The sequence below is a fragment of the Tarenaya hassleriana genome, unplaced genomic scaffold (genome assembly GCF_000463585.1).
Source record: "Tarenaya hassleriana unplaced genomic scaffold, ASM46358v1 Cleome1, whole genome shotgun sequence".
Lineage (NCBI taxonomy): Eukaryota > Viridiplantae > Streptophyta > Magnoliopsida > Brassicales > Cleomaceae > Tarenaya > Tarenaya hassleriana.
This window is the reverse complement of record NW_010960187.1, coordinates 877999-894358: the sequence shown is the minus strand read 5'-3', so window position 1 is coordinate 894358 and position 16360 is coordinate 877999. Positions and strand designations below refer to the sequence as shown.

The 16360-nt window shown below is 39.7% G+C and overlaps 2 protein-coding genes across 2 annotated transcripts; one reads left to right on the top strand and one right to left on the bottom strand.

Annotated features, from left to right (window-relative positions):
- The first annotated feature begins 1139 nt into the window (after window positions 1-1139).
- LOC104817509 (nuclear pore complex protein NUP93A) lies at window positions 1140-6798 on the top strand. The gene is made up of 15 exons (XM_010546765.2): window positions 1140-1320; window positions 1476-1567; window positions 1885-1951; window positions 2398-2457; window positions 2553-2642; window positions 3052-3312; window positions 3611-3706; window positions 3809-3943; window positions 4110-4163; window positions 4257-4340; window positions 4493-4579; window positions 4651-5553; window positions 5810-5991; window positions 6135-6426; window positions 6514-6798. The coding sequence occupies exons 1-15, from the start codon at window positions 1219-1221 to the stop codon at window positions 6589-6591; spliced, it is 2583 nt and encodes an 860-aa protein (XP_010545067.1). The 5' UTR covers window positions 1140-1218; the 3' UTR covers window positions 6592-6798.
- A 235-nt stretch (window positions 6799-7033) lies between these two features.
- LOC104817420 (DNA helicase INO80-like) lies at window positions 7034-15790 on the bottom strand. Its single transcript, XM_010546650.2, has 23 exons — window positions 15455-15790; window positions 15188-15272; window positions 14527-14878; window positions 13970-14402; window positions 13668-13868; window positions 13447-13557; window positions 12672-13099; window positions 12486-12594; window positions 12261-12341; window positions 12015-12187; window positions 11536-11661; window positions 11163-11324; window positions 11011-11068; window positions 10518-10748; window positions 10211-10357; window positions 9556-10116; window positions 9195-9455; window positions 8993-9100; window positions 8762-8856; window positions 8491-8647; window positions 8157-8354; window positions 7912-8067; window positions 7034-7650 (listed from the first exon to the last, which is right to left on the bottom strand). Exons 1-23 carry the CDS (start codon window positions 15512-15514, stop codon window positions 7561-7563), a joined length of 4383 nt encoding a protein of 1460 aa, XP_010544952.2. The 5' UTR covers window positions 15515-15790; the 3' UTR covers window positions 7034-7560.
- Between the last annotated feature and the right edge of the window lie 570 nt (window positions 15791-16360).

Below are 16360 nucleotides of genomic sequence, written 5' to 3'. Positions count from 1 at the left end.
TACTGATGTATAAATTAGATAATCGAAATTATGAATTAGTATCGTTTTTGTTGAGTTGAGTCGAGGTATCCATTTAAAATATTTTAATATTTAAAATATTAATTAGATCAAATTAAAAGTTTATATATTTATTTGGTATATTTTATAAAATTGAAATATTTAGATGGATTTTTCCTAAATTAAATTACATAAATTTGAAAATAGTATTAGTACAGTTGAATGCTTTGGTAGTTCACATTAAGTCAAACACATATTATTGTTGTTTCCAGAATTAGCGGCTTCCTTGAAAACAGCACTCTTTGTATATTTGGAAACCTTGTCCCTAAAAAGATAAACCCTAAAAAAAAAAGGTTATATATATTTCAGAAACTTAATTTTAAAAATAGTTTCATATTTATCTTAAATTGTAAAAATATTTATGATAATATTTTTTTTTACAATTTAAAACGGAAAAATAAAAACAATACACGAATAAATATGGGCATTACTAGATATATATCGGGTTCTTAAACATATTTTTCCCTAGAAGAGATAACAACAAAATCATGGGAATTTCCTTTTGTTGTAAAAATTCCTATAAATGAATCAAAACCAACCAGCTTGATAACTACTCTTTGTAAAATAAAAGTATGTTGTGCAAGGAAAATAATAAATAATAAATTTTCATCGAATGGGTGGCCTCATGACCGACGGTAACAAAGACAAATGCAAAATTTTATTAGAGTTTTGACATACCGGATTTTATTTTATTTTTCAAATTTAATTTCTATAATTAAACATTTACGGTTAATATTAATTCGGGTCCAATTTATTCAATATAGAATTAATTCTAATTTCAAAAATTTATAACCAAACGTTATTTATTCGATCTACAATTAATTTTAATCGGTCCAATAACAAAATCGGTAAGTCAAAACTCTAATAGTACTCACCCTAATAAAAATACACGATATTAATCAACATTTACATAGGTCCGACCCAAACCGGCACGGCCCAATACGAGTTCCGAATAACCCGGCCCGGTTGCCCCGATTTACCCAACTCGGATGGATCCGCTAACCCGACCCGAATCAATCGGGTGGCGTCGTCTCATGCGAAAAGGAAAAAAAAAAAGGATTGAAAGGGTGAAAAAAAAAGAAAAGAAAAAGGGAAAACGTTTTGAAATCCTAAAACCCTCTCGTCCCCTTTTTCGCGTAGCGGAGCTCGGACGGAGTGTCAATGGCGAGTGACCAAGAGATGAGTGGGTGGACTGATCTCCTTCATTCGTCGACGAAGCTTCTGGAGCAAGCTGCTCCTTCCGCTCAATTTCCCCCTCTTCAGGTTCTTCTTCCACTTTTCATGGCTTTTTTTTTTGCTTCTTGTTTTTTCGTTTATTTCCTGGGGAAATATTTGCTGGTTTCGATGTGTTGTGGAGGTTTTTATGTGCATTTTACCTTCGTGCGGCTGGTTCGTGATGTTATCTGTGTGGTTTTCAGAGGAACTTAGATCAGTTGGAAGCTTTATCGAAGAAGCTCAAAGCGAAAACCCTAAGAACCGAGGCTCCTTCGCAAACTATTGCTGCCACTAGGTATACCTATTTTCAGCCTCCTCATTGTTCCTAGATGTACCTTCGCCTTAATCCCCACTCCCTAGGCCTCTGCTTGTAGTCCCCAAATTGGGTGCTTGGAATTCATGTTTAGAGGCGGAATTTGGGGCTTACATTTCTGGGTTCGTGAATGAATTGTCCTGAGGTTCGCATGCCCATGATCCGTGAAACTGTGGGCTATGGTTTTTGTTAAAAGCTTTGATCTTCCTAGTGGAGAGATAATGAACTTTCAAAGTATCAATCCAGTTCGAGAAGTGAGTGACAAATCTGTCTTTTTCTGTTTGTGCTGCATAATGCAGGTTACTTGCACGGGAGGGGATCAATGCAGAGCAACTTGCTCGTGATCTAAAATCTTTCGAGTTGAAGGTGTGTATGTTCCAAATCCCATGACATTCATTTCCTCCCAGCTTAAGTTGCTTCATGATCAGTATTTGGATCTATTTTTCCTAAGACCATTTGTATTTTTCTGATGTAAAACAGTAGCATATCGTTAATATTGTAGATTTTCCCTCGACTTTCACATGATCATACAAAACTAGGGCATCAAACTATTACAAAAACAAGGTGTCTTCCTCTGGAAGATACCTGTGCTTTTTGCAAAATGGATCTTCTTGAAGTCGTCCCGGAGCTTAGGTTTATAGCCAGTACTATTGCAGTATGAAAGCATACTAGATTCACCTGTTGGTTTTATAAGGTTTTCAAGTGTTGATATTTGTTTGCTTGTACATCTTCGGCCTTTATTATCTACTTTTCCAGTTTGGTCGTTCTCTCTGATAACGAATGATGTTTTTCTACTTTCTTCTCATAAAAAGACAACATTCGAGGATGTCTTCCCTGCTGAGGCCACAAGCGTTGAGGAATACCTTCAGCAGGTATTCCTAATTCTAGATATTTTTATTCACTGCAGTTTTATACAATGCAGATATATTCTTTTGGTGATGACAGATCAATTTGCATGTACGTTCAGGTTCATGAAATGGCAATGGTATCAGCTATCCAAGAAGCTCAAAAGGATAACGTTCGAAGCTTTAATGATTACATGATGAGAGTATTGGAGGTTTGTAATCCTGCTACCCGTAACTTCAATGGTTACTGTATGAAGCTTTAATGATGACATGATGCATTTGTCCCGGTTTCTTTGTTAGTTACGTCTTTTGCATCTTCGAGCCTTCATGCAAAGCAGTTGTGATCGTTTTAGTGCCTTTTCCCTCTAGGCTTTTGTTTCTTCTTACTATGTTTTTGCCAACAAAGTTTGATAGGTCATATCTGTCTGGAGTGTAGTTGTGTTAAACAGAGCAGTTTGTTCTGTCCTTTTAAGTGTGCTACTACCAATTGTCATATGCTAATGGATAATGAAGGGATCTTTAGTGTGCTAGTTGGTTTGCTTTTTGGTAAAAGAATGAAGTATGTACTGGTTTTGTTTCTTGTCATTTCTCTTATCTTGGGTGGGAAATCTGATTTTGCAGGAGGATTGGAGAAAAGAGAAACGTGACTTCCTGCAGAGTCTTAGCAGAATTTCAATGTTACCTAAGACCAATATGATTGATTCAAGCAGAGATGCTCATGGTGGTCCACTGGTGCCTGTAGCTTCGAGTCCTCAAGTATCTACAAGACTTGGTGCAGAAATAGTGTTAGCTAATAAACCCATTCATGAGAAAAAAGCATATGTGTATGCCGATATTGTGAAGAAACTTAACACTTCAAGGGAAAGGGGCTTACCATTCAAGGTAAGGCTCCTCTAAATCTTCTCTTAAAGTCGTCGTTACTGGCGCATTTTGCATGAAATTTTCTTTGACTTGCGCATTTGATACTCATGCATTTTTCTGTAAAGGTGTTAAGAAGTCAAGCAAACTGGAACTCTTTTTTCTGTATTTTGTGTATGTTCATGCTTCTGATGATGACTGTCTTTATGCAACATATTGTTAATTGGTTGACCTCTCATCTGTTTGTTTGTGTTTGCTTTCTTCTGATCTCACAAGTCTCTGCTATTTTGGGCTAATTGTTTACATTCATTCATTTATGCAGCCTGCAACAGAGTTCAAGTGTGCTTATGAAAGTTTAAGCATTGACGTAACTCGCGGAAAATCTGTCACCATACAGAAATTATGGCAGCTTGTTCAGGTAATCTTTTGAATGAAAATTCATCTTCTAAGTATTGCCACCTTAGATAAAGTTTTCTATAAAAGTTGTTCATGCTTGTTGACAAACTGAGTTATGTAACAGGCGATGACAGGCGAAGATTCAGCAGTCCAACAGGGTGTTTCCAAGAGGATGTCTCTTGTGATAGGTGCCAGACATCATCTGGAGCGTGGACATGAGAAATATATGATGGAAACAATTCAAAGTCACCCTACACAAGTGATCATTTCTTCCTTTTGTTTATACTAGTTTATCTCTCGAGTTGTCTTGTTTGTTATTATCTGCTTCAATTGGTGGTGACTTCAGCAGTGCCGTCTGTCTTCTGCTCACTTGCGTTACTGATCACACTGACTGTTTTATTTTTACTTGTCTAATCTTCTTCAAGGCTGCTCTTGGTGGCTCTGTTGGAAATTTGCAAAGAATTCGTGCTTTTCTCCGGGTTAGTGATACAGACTTGATGGAGCTAAACATGTCGAGTTCAATTCAACATGCTGTCTAATTTCTCCTATTCCTTGTTTTATAAACTTTGCAGATTCGTCTGAGGGATTATGGAATTTTAGATTTTGATTCAGGCGATGCCCGTAGACAACCTCCTGTTGATACTACATGGCAGCAGGTTCTGGATAAATATCTCTCACATCCTCGATTTTATGTTCAACTCGGCATTTAGGTTGAAGTATAAAAAGATTAAATTGCCAACTTTCATAAGTTTCTTCATGTTCTAAGAGGATAATTGAGTCTCTTATCTTCCTGTCTCTTCAATTACAGATATACTTTTGCTTGAGAACTGGGTATTATGAGGAGGCTAGAGAAGTTGCTCTGTCATCCCGCTCATCCCAACAGTTTGCGCCACTGGTAGGTTTCGTTTAGCAGTTAATAGGTCAAAATTTTCAGACCAACTTTATTGATTGCCTTCCTCTTTGCAGCTTACAGAATGGATTAGCACAGGGAGTATGGTGTCTGCAGACACTGCAGCTATTGCTTCTGAAGAATGTGAAAAAATGCTAAGGATGGGTGATCGATTGGGTCGAACTGCATATGATAAGAAGAAACTCCTACTCTACACTATTATTTCTGGTTCCCGCAGGCAAATTGATCGCATACTTAGGGATCTGTCTACTCTCTTTAACACCATTGAAGATTTCCTATGGTTTAAATTATCATGCGTAAGAGATGTCGCCCATGGATCATCTTCTTTGGTCTTGAATGATGGCGTCTTACCTTACAGTTTAGACGATCTTCAGGTTTATCTTAATAAGTTTGAGCCTTCATATTACACTAAGAATGGCAAAGACCCCCTGGTCTACCCGTATGTTTTGATTCTCAGCATACAGTTACTACCTGCCATAATGTATATCTCCAAAGAAGCAGGGGAGGAAGGGTATAACATTGATGCTGTGCACATAGCTATTTCGCTGGTGGATCATTCCGTTCTGTCTGAAGGATCTGGGGCGGGCCACAAATTAAGTGTGATGGATGCTAATGCTGAGGCATCTAGCATGATTAGGCAATATGGGTCGATGTTTTTACATCTCGGTGATCTTCAAATGGCGTTAGAATATTATGCTCAAGCTGCTGCTGCGGTTGGTGGGGGGCAGCTAGCTTGGTCTGGAAGAAGTAATATGGATCAACAGAGACAAAGGAGCTTGATACTGAAACAACTATTGACTGAGATTTTGTTACGGGATGGCGGAATTTACCTTTTGCTTGGTGCAAGAGGTTCAGGTGAAGAAGGTCAACTCGGAAGGTTTCTTCCTGATTCTAAGTCTAGGCGGCAGTTCTTGATCGAAGCTGCTCGTCAATGTCAGGATGCTGGTTTATACGACAAAGTAAGTATCCTTTGTAGTTTCTACCTGAAGCATGCTATTGAACGGCCTTTTTTTTTGGTTCTTTGTTCTTTTCTTTTAAAACTTATTATGAAGTGATATCAATATCAAACTTCTGATTTCATTTACCAGCTCCCATGCCAGTTAATTTATGTCTAGTACTCTATTTTCCAGTTTTCATTCTTCTTTCTAGTTTGAGTTTTTATGGCTTTTGGTTTACCCTTTGGTTCCATCTGCTAACTGTTGTCATTCGATTCAGTCCATAGAAATACAGAAGAGAGTTGGAGCATTTTCGGCGGCCTTGGATACGATAAACAGATGTCTATCTGAAGCCATTTGCTCCCTTGCCCGTGGAAGGCTGGATGGTGAAAGCCGGACAGCGGGCCTTATTCTCTCGGGCAATGATATTCTCGAGACATACAAATATCACCCTGAAGTCAGGTAAACTTCGTGCTATCTATCCATTTCTGCCGATCAGCTAAAATTTGCAAACCCATTTTTAACGTCTCTAAGTCTTTGGACCTTTCCCATTTTCCGAGTTTCGGCCTTCATTTCTTACTTGAAGACATGCTCAATATATGCAGTGTCCAAGAAAGAGACCGCGTAATGGAGCAAGAAACGATACTAAGACAACTCGAGGCGATACTATCGATCCACAAGTTGGGGAGACTGGGCAATCATCTCGACGCTCTAAGGGAAGTAGCGAAACTGCCGTTCCTGAATCTAGATCCGAGAGCACCCGACACAACATCCGAACTGTTCCAGAGCTCGTCCCGATACTTCCAGGTCTGCGTTCCTGACCTTCTCAAGGTCGCCCTGACTTGTCTGGACAACGTGCCTGACACTGATGGATCACTCCACGCCATGAGATCCAAGGTATAAACACCGAAGCAAAGAAGGAAAAAAGAAGCGTATGAATTCATGCATAATAGCTTATGAGTTTTTTTTTCTGCGGGTTTGCAGATTGCGGGGTTTCTTGCGAACAACACGCATCGGAACTGGCCCCGAGATTTGTACGAGAAGGTGTCTCGAAGCTTCTGAATCTGGAAGAATCCGCGACTTTTCAGTGCTTTATATGGAAGATGTTGTTGCCAGTTTTTTGCTGTTTACCCGAAGAAGACGATGATGATTATGATTCGTTGCTTTGGTTTGGTTTATTATTTTGTAGAGCGGGGATTCATTTAACATTGGAGTCTTCCTAAATCTATTCGCTCAACGAGTCTGGTCAGCTCCCAATTTACCCGATGATACCGAAGTTGGTACGGAAATTATATATTCTACTTTGAAATTGAATATCACTGTCGTTCAAGCAAAAAGATTCTAAACCTAGGAGAAAGGTTTCGATCTAGGATTGGATTAAAAAAATTTTGAATTTCGGGTGATTTTATGACTTGCGGATTAGGAATCTAGCATTCAGTTGTTATATGAGATGAGATCGGGGTTTTGTAACGAGAAAATCTTAAAATACTTAGATTTGCCTATAAATATTCTGAATATTTGAACTTTAACGGGTCGAAACGCGTCCAATCCACCAAAGAAATCACTTCAGTTGATGATACCTGATGTCTCTGTCTACTTTGTCAGAATCAACACATCTTAGCTATTTGCTTTATGAGAGGATGATTAGTGATAACATCCATTGATACAATCAATAACATATAATCAACTCTACTTCTACACAGATATCTAATATCTATACAGTTGCATCACTCTGCCCTCTGCTTCATCTCTTCAACAGCCAAAAACTCGGGGCAGGACTGATAAGAGAACCACCGCTAGATATTTATTAAAGCTAAAGCCCTGCCTGTGAATAACATCTTCACTCCATTTTGTCTCCCGTTGGCTTCTCGATCGATAGATCACCTCAGCTGCTGTACCGGAGCTGCTCAGACCATTACTCAGGTTCTGCGTCTGATGCCAACATGGCTGAAAACACGGGTTCGAGATTCTCATTTGTCGCTCGGGCTCTTTTTGGCCTCTTAAGTTTGCCAGTCTGTATTCTGAAGAGGATCATCCATCCGTCTCAATATGCATATTTTCGGTTGTTTTCTGAGAATTCCTTGGTTTCGAAGCTACTCGCCTCTCTGAACCAGCTTTCCTCTGCAAATCACGCCCGAAGGCCACATTTTATCAGATCCTACAATTCGCAACAGTACAAATAACCGATTTTCAGAATTTCTTTGGTCATGTAGTGCCTAGTGTTTCCCATAAGTAACTAGCCACTTGAACACATTGCTTAGTAAGCAATACACTACCTACCATGAGGACAACTCCGGTTCCAGTACATGTGATAATACTCAGAATAATCCCCAAATTTGTGGATCAATACTGAGCCAAGATGGAATATTAGGATAACAATACCTTTTTGTTACTGGATTTTGCCTTTTCCGGGTCTTGGGGAGGTTCCTGCCCGTTTTCTGGTCCTGCAGCTTCTGTTAGGTCCTCCAAACATGCATCCCCTTCTGCATCTAATCGTATACCTTTCGTAGACTGCTTTTTCCTATGCTTGTCCTTCACCTGAAAGACCAAAAGAAGTAATTTCCTGTTTCTTTTTTGTTTCCTTACTCTCGTAATTGGTAAACATTGATGTGATGGATGCCACCAACCTGTAGTGGAAATTCTCTGAGTTTTTGCTCAAGCTGTGTGTCATCCAGAAGCAATGAAACAACATCCTCCGGTGCCAAGAGATCACCCTGAACATGACCTCCTGTCATAACAAGCTGCTGCACAGTATTTTTCTGACTCGCCCTTTGTAAAATTTTCTCTTCTACGGTCTCTTTGCAAATCAGCCGATAAACAGTTACCTGAAAAGAGGTTTTGACGTTTTATATAAGAAATCATGCAACACATAGATTAGTATGCAGATCCTTCTTCCATGTCAGTTCAAAACAAAACAAATATCTGTTTAGAGGAACAAGAAAAAGAAGAAGAACCACTAACATCTTTTGTCTGACCCAGACGATGAGCTCTGTCCATAGCCTGTAAATCCAAGGTTGGATTCCAATCACTTTCGTAGAAAATTACAGTGTCGGCAGCCGTCAAGTTAATACCAAGGCCTCCAGCTCTGGTGCTCAGCAAGAATACAAAAATATCACTCCTGCAACCAGAGAAGGTATTTCAAGCAGTTAGACACTAACAACAGCGAGCCTCATGCCAATATTATAAGAAAAGCCTCAGAAAGAACACTCTGCAGAACAAATTAAATCCCTACCTATGCTGAAAATCCTTGACCATATCTCGGCGATCCATAATGGTGGAAGACCCATCAAGCCTGAGGTACTTGTACTTTCTATAATTCATGTAATCCTGCACAAAAACGAGCATGTAAAGTTTAGGTATAATAGAATGTGGCCTAGGGTAATATGTAAAACTAGAAATTCATTCAAAAGATCCCGACATATATTCACCGAGACCATCACACAAAGGTTGGAGTCTAGACTACCTCAAGAATATTCAGCATCTTTGTCATTTGTGCAAAAAGGAGCACTCTGTGATTTCCTGCTCTAAGGCGCTTCAACAATATATCCAGTGTCTGAAGCTTCCCAGAGTCCTGTGTATCCCAAGTAATTTGTATTAAGATACGAGATCTAATAATAAAACCGTATAAATAAAAAAGAAGCTAAAATGGAGAAGGATCGTAATACAGTAAGCAATTTTGCCGGGTCAAAACTTTGCATAGGGGGACAGGAACCAAATATTCTGTATGTTAACTGAAGTGCAGGCTGTGAAACAGGAAGCTCTGAATCAATTTCTTGAATTAAAGGATGTGGAGATCCATCTGGCTCATTGGGTCCACTATGTTTTGATGTACGTGCAAAACCAACTAATAGCCTCTTAAGCCATGGCTGATGTAGTTCTTCTGTCATTCTGTAGGCAGAGTTTCTGTCCGGGCAATGAAAATTCACCTAGAAACAGCAAGTAAAAAGGAAGGGGGCAGTCAAGAAGATCAGCAAAGAGATAACCCAGGCCAATAATTGGCAACTACATGATCAAAAGAAAACATACCGGTGGAGCTCTAATTTTCGGGATGAAAGTATATGCCGAATGGAGAAGTTTGATGTTTGAAAGAAGCCTGTCATCATGAGAAATCACCAATGCTTCAAATGGAGAATCAGTCGGCCCTGTGGCTAATTTCTTTTTCAGTGAACTAGTTTCAATTTTCGATGGCGTCAACAACATTCTTGTCACGGCTCTGAATTTTCCTCGCTTGACATAATCACCACTAAGCTCATCATCCATAGATTCCACAAGCGAGTCCACTATCCCATCCAGAAATTGTCGTTCCCATCTCAGAACAGAGAATAATAGCCTTTCCATGGAGGAACAGGTAGCCAGAAATCCAACTTCTGCTGGTGAGAAATCTATCAAGCGTGAAAAGCCAAACGTTCCGCTTCTAGTAACTACCTGATCTACCTTACTATCTGGTGGGAATATAGAATGATAAATATAATGTGGTGAAAATATATTAAACCGCTTCAGGAAGGATTCATTAGATATCCCATGCCCAACTGCAGAACAAAATGTTTCAGAACTTTGGAGCACCTCCTGGTGCAGCAGTTTAGGAATCTGAAAGAAAAAATAAAGAGATACAAAGTTGAGTTTTGGTAAAAACTACATGATATTCTCAAACTTATAACTTATTTAATGTATTGAAAAGCACCTCGTATGTTATCGGATTTTGACCACCAGAATAGTGTATATCCTCTAGCTCCCCAAAGGGAGGGGGCAGAAGGGAATTGGGAATCAAACCAAAATAGAAATATGTGCTTCCTTCGTTCCTTTCAAACAACTCTGGATGGTTGCATACCTAGCATTAGAAAATAAAGAATAGATAACATGAAGCCGCCATTTCGCATATATGTTGTTAGATAAATACTAGGTTTCCTATCCCTTCTAATTCAACATATCAGAATCATTGATAGAGAAAAAGAAGAAAAAATGATAACCAGCTACGCAAGAAAGCTTACCTTCCTGAGTTGGATAACGATATTCATCAAATTCAATATTTTCTTCTCATTAAGATGTCCACGATTGCTATCAAACAACTCGGCCAGAGAAATTTTATTCTTAATAGCCTGATAGAAAGCTTGTTGTCGAGAACTCAGCTTGCAGTGCACAGTAACTTCCGTCTTCCTAGTTAGCTCAGAAACCACATCTTTTTTTACTCGTCGGAGCATGAATGGCTTTAAGATTGCATGCTGCCAGGCAGAAGGAAACAAAATAAGTAACAGAACTATCTGAGGGTTAGATCACTCTCGAAGGTCACAAGGAGATCAAATGGAAACTGAGTGCTCTTATGACTTATAAAGGAAAGTACGCTGATAAAATAAACCACCTCCTCAAGCTACAAAAGAATTACAGCACAAAAAAAAATACATGCACCAGAAGAGCAAAAGGAGTGTCTATATAAAGCAAAAGACACAAAACTAGCTAGTGAGATCCCAGAGAATGAAAACTTACCAATCTGTTAAGCTGATGCTCGTTCAAAGTGCCTCCATGCTCAGCATGATTCTCGATTCTGTTATCAACATTAATTATTTGTAAGAAACAATTTCCTGACATACTTGACTAAAAACTTTTGAATGAACATAAACAACGCAAATGCTACAAACCCTTTTGAGAACCACTCATTAAACTGTTCATGGCTGTCAAACAATGTCGGCATGATGAAGTGCAGTAAGGCCCACAACTCTGCCATGTTATTCTGGATAGGGGTGCCGGTCAGAAGCAAGCGATTCCGGCAGTTAAAACTAAGAAGGGTCTTCCATCTTATGCTGACAAAGAGAAGAAAAATGAAGTATACATGAGAATTTAGATTTTCTCGCATCTGCAAGGAAATCCATGAACAGTACTTTTACATGCACGGTATCCAGCGTCTTACAATGACAAAGACCAACATATATACAGTGAGGCCGACACAAAGGGGTAGAAGGAATTATGGCTTAAGTAACAGGAATTCAACGGACTCAGGAGGAAAATAAAAACCTGGTGGAACTTTTGATTGCTTGGGCCTCATCTAGCACCATATATTGCCACTTCACACGGCGGAAATACTTTTCATCAGCTACTAATAGCTGATAGCTGGTAATCAAAATATGGAAACCAGCATCCCTGTCAAAAGAGACAATCCATAGAAGAGCTTTAGAAATAAAGAGAGTAAGTCAGTCCATGAATACTCTGCAAATAAAAGAACATGGATGTCTCCAGAGAAAGTAGGGAAGCATCTAAGATCTGATTAGGTCAAAATAAACGCTAGCACTACACATAAGTTTCAATTTATGTCCAAAAACCAGCAACTATATATCCTCAGAAATGCTGGTATCTGGATACAGAGAAAAGGCAAATCAGGACAATCAATTGTTATATAGCTAATTCAAGGATATGTGTACGGGACCAAGCTACAGGAGACGCAGAAGAATCCCAACAAAAAAGTTTATATTCTAGCACACTCAATAGAATATTACCTTCGATACAGACGCTTTGCATTGATCTTCTTTCTCAATATTATCCGCTCTTGTAGTCCTCCCCAATATGGAAGAGTTTTCAAGTCAGGGCAGAAACGGCTAATTTCATCAGCCCAATTGTTCAGGACAGAAGCAGGGGCAACAACCAGAAACGGGCCCCATATATGTTTTTCCTGTGTGGTTATCCATGAACTTTAGCATAAAGAAATCACGAAAGACATAAGAAGGGCCAACTGTTACACTTACCTCAGCCAAATGTGCCAAGAAAGCCATGGCTTGAATAGTCTTACCCAAACCCATTTCATCAGCAAGTATGCCATTCAGACCCTGGAACATATCAAGAGACCATTCTTAGTATAGTTCCATTCTAAGAGAGGCTCCAGAGAAAAGATCAAAAGCCGTCTCAGTGGAATTTTCTGAATAAAGTCCTACATGACGAAATAAGAAATGGAAAAAAGAGGTGAACTCAACCTGTTCATAACAATTGACCAGCCACTGAAGCCCTTTCAGTTGGTACTCTTTGAGGGAACCTTTAAATAATTCTGGAGTCTGAACCGTTGATGTAACAGGCATTGTGGACCTGAAAGTAAAGATAAAAATTAACTACTGCAAATTCCAGAAGCAAAAAATATGGAATTCAATGGAAAAGAAACTCACGGATTATGCAAATCTATATTGCTTGAGCCCGCAACTGAAATGTCATTTGAAGGGCCTTCTAAGTCAGCAGCTTGTCGTAGCTTCATACATTCAGAATCAAAGACATTTGTTAAGTTTCTCTGCTTAAATACTGCATCTTGAGCAGCTCTCAGGGCCTCCTTTTTCAGTTCAGCATCTTCAGAATCTTCCTCGCCTGAAGGCTCAGTATCTGAAGGTTTGGGATTATCTTCATCAATTGGCTTTTCATCTCCTATTGACAGGGCCTCCGAGGGCTTCGAACTGGCCTTTTTCTGCATGAAGTGACTGTAAAGCTCAGTCTGTTGAATGAGAAAATTGAGCCTCTGCTGCTGCCTTTTTGCCTCTCGAAGCTCCTGTTCACGCTTCAAAGCTTCTGCAGCTTCCCTTTCCTGCCTTTTCCTCTCTTCTGCCTGTTAAGGTAGCATCACATCAATCCAAGCCCACGGCGGTTCAAGAGAACTAGAAGAGAATGAAAACAAAAAATGCCTCCTCTTTTACTTTCGTTTTAACTTCATCCTTTTCATATAACTTGAAACCAGCTGACCAAGTTTAAAGTGAACGCTAATGTGCTGAGAGTGATTCAATTCCATTTCTACATAAAAGGACACTGGAGTCCAGAAAAAGAAGAATGTATGAAAAAAAATTTGAGAGTAGAATGAGTAACTAAATCTAAAGGGTACAACATGAACTGAAAAAGGATGAACAAAAGATGCACCTAAAGGTGCAGCAAAGAGTCTAAACCGAGAAGAGAGTTTACCATCTGCTTGTCATATCGCTTCCAAAACAACAACATGTCTCTTGACATTTTCCTGGTGCGAATTGGTGCACCCCTTGGCAATTTGTATGATCTACCCACCTTCATTCTCACCTGTGATGGACCTCAACGAAAAGGTTAGCGAGTACTAAGTCATCTTGTAGAAAAGTGAAGTAAACAAAATGACCAGGTAAAGCCATAATATCGAGAAAATCAGTAAGTACCTCTCTTTGGCAGAATTCTGCAAACCTCTTGGCATCAATTGATTGCTTCCGATGAAAAGTGGTGAAACTTCGATAGTGTTTGGGTATATCTCTTCTGACAATGTTGATCCAGGCTTTACCAATTTTCTCCCTTTCAGCTCTCTCAATGACTGCAGGATCATTCTTCATCTTCTGCTTTTTAGGTAGACTCCGTTCAACAATCTGCAGCAAGGATACGAAAAGGATTGTAACTTCCCTGCTGGAGCCATGAATGACACAACCCTATGCAGATTGAAATAGAATAACTGACAAAGAAACCAAACCTCATACGTATCTCCCTTCTCCAGAACCTTTACATAATAAACCTGCAAAACACCACCCTCTGACAAAATCGACCGTGCTGTATGTCCAGCAGCTCCTTCTGGAACGGAAGCATTAATTGCAGCTTCTGACACCTTGAGGCTGAACTTTGGCATGGAGTTTGAAGCTGACATGACCTTTACTCTAGCTTGAAGAGATGCATATTGAGGTTGAGGGTCTCCCATTCCATTGTGGGTTCTTGGTCCAGGTTTTTTATCATTGGCCATTAATTCTGCTAATGACCCCAGATCTAGAGTCCCCTTCAGGTAAAATTCTTCCACATGAATATCTGAGAAGCTTGGTAAGTTCAATGATGCCACCAGTTTGTCATAACTTGGGGGAATTTTATAGATGACACCATCACCGACATCCAAATAAGAAGGTTCATATGATATTCTGCAAACGATGCATATACCAAACTTTATATTTCAGGAGGACAACACACAGTACTAACATAGCCAAAGCAAGGATTTTCAATTAGCAGGGAAGAAAATCGGACAAGAAAAATTTAGCAACATACTTGTGGGTAGTGTCTGGATCATGATAGCTTCCCCGCCTTTGTGGGCTCACATCAGCCATCAGATCAGGCGGGTTGTCCATATCATAGTATCTTCCTTTGTAATCATTCCCAAGTTTCCTAGTCCTGTAACTACCCGCATTCCTGGAACTTGGTTGAGACTCCTTTGACCTCCTTCTGAACTTCTGTATATGCTCACCGAGCATTGATCGATAGCGATCTTCTGTAATTTGTGGATGGTAAAAGTCATCTTCATCCTCTCCATCATCAGTGTCTGTCCACTGCTTTCTCTTTTTCATGTTTGATCTTGCCCCTGATATTGACCCATTACTGTGATTTGCCGTCATTCCCCCACCTTCAGCCATTAACATCCATTTTGTTCACAGGTCAGTTAATACAAATCACACACTTAGGGCAGTCCTGTGCACAAAACATCCCGTTGAGCGGAGTCCGGGAAAGGGATCCACTACAAGGGTGTATTGTAGGCAAGCCTTGCCTTGCAGAATATTCTGCAAGAGGCTGCTTCCAGGACTCAAGTCTGTGACCTCTAGATCACAACGGCAACACATTAACCGGTGCACTAAGACTCCCCTTCGCAAATCACACACTTAGCAGCAAGATAATTGCTCTAAACCTTAAAATTTGTTAACTTGAAAGTAAGTACCTTGATTACTTCTGCTTTCGTCTTGACTACTACAATAGAAATCAAAATCATCTTCAGCTTGCGGAACTTTGTAGTTCATCAACGGCTACAAAAGAAAACATTAGCAGAAAACCATGAAAATTTAAGAAATCCCCAACAATTTTTCTAAATATAAAAGCAGGAACACGGAGAACTATCGAATTGCAATCCAACCACCAAAACTATATTCGTTGTGAAAGCTCAGGATAATCCAACACATTCAAACCAAAAGACGGAGCTCCGACAGACCTCGAGATTGAAGAGATTCGAGTATGGCGAGTCCTTCGGTTGCCTCCTTGAAGGATCCATGGCCGACGGAAGATGGAGATACTGCAGAAAATCCGGAGACTCCAAACCCTAGAGCTGATAAGGGGATGGAAGAGCTCTTCACGAGAAGGTATGAAGAACTTTGTGTCGAGTAGGAACCCTAATCCAACACGATAGAGGACACCATGGTCGAAAGGGAAAAGGAGAGAAAGCGGAGCGTGGTGGACGGCGGGCGCACTTGACTCGACACTGTTAGTATGCGCCGAATAAGTACCGATTGTTAACTTGCGCCCGTCTCAGGCCAGAGACGAGACACGAGAAAAGGAAACCCGAGGGTGACCTACGAGTACGAATAAATACGTTTGGGTCAAAATACTAAATTCCAAAACTTACATGGGCAAATACGGAAATACGATAAGTCTCGAGAACGAATTAATACGTTAGGGCCAAAAGCTAAATTTCCAAAACTTACATGGGCAAATATGGAAATACGATGAGTCTTGTCATGAGCATGACGAATGGATTACGTCCCCCTATTCAAAGACCAGATTTTCCAGGGTTCCGGCGACGGAGAGCGGACGGGGAGAGGGAGCGCCAATGGCGGAAAGCGAGCCGAAATTTTTTCGAACCAAGACCTGATCCCTCGCATCGCGCCATAGCTTGTACAGACACCTCGTGTTCGAAATTGTTAGATAATAATTCAATGTTTCCATAAGTTGGTGATATAGAAGAGAAGTTGTTGTTCTTCTATAATAATTTAAATTAAAATTTTTGACAGATACTAATATTTAAAGTTTGAATTGTCCATTTTTTATGCAGTTAGTTGTTTTAATCCTTTTGTAATTGATTTGTGGTAGTTGTTGATTTATATATATATATATATATATA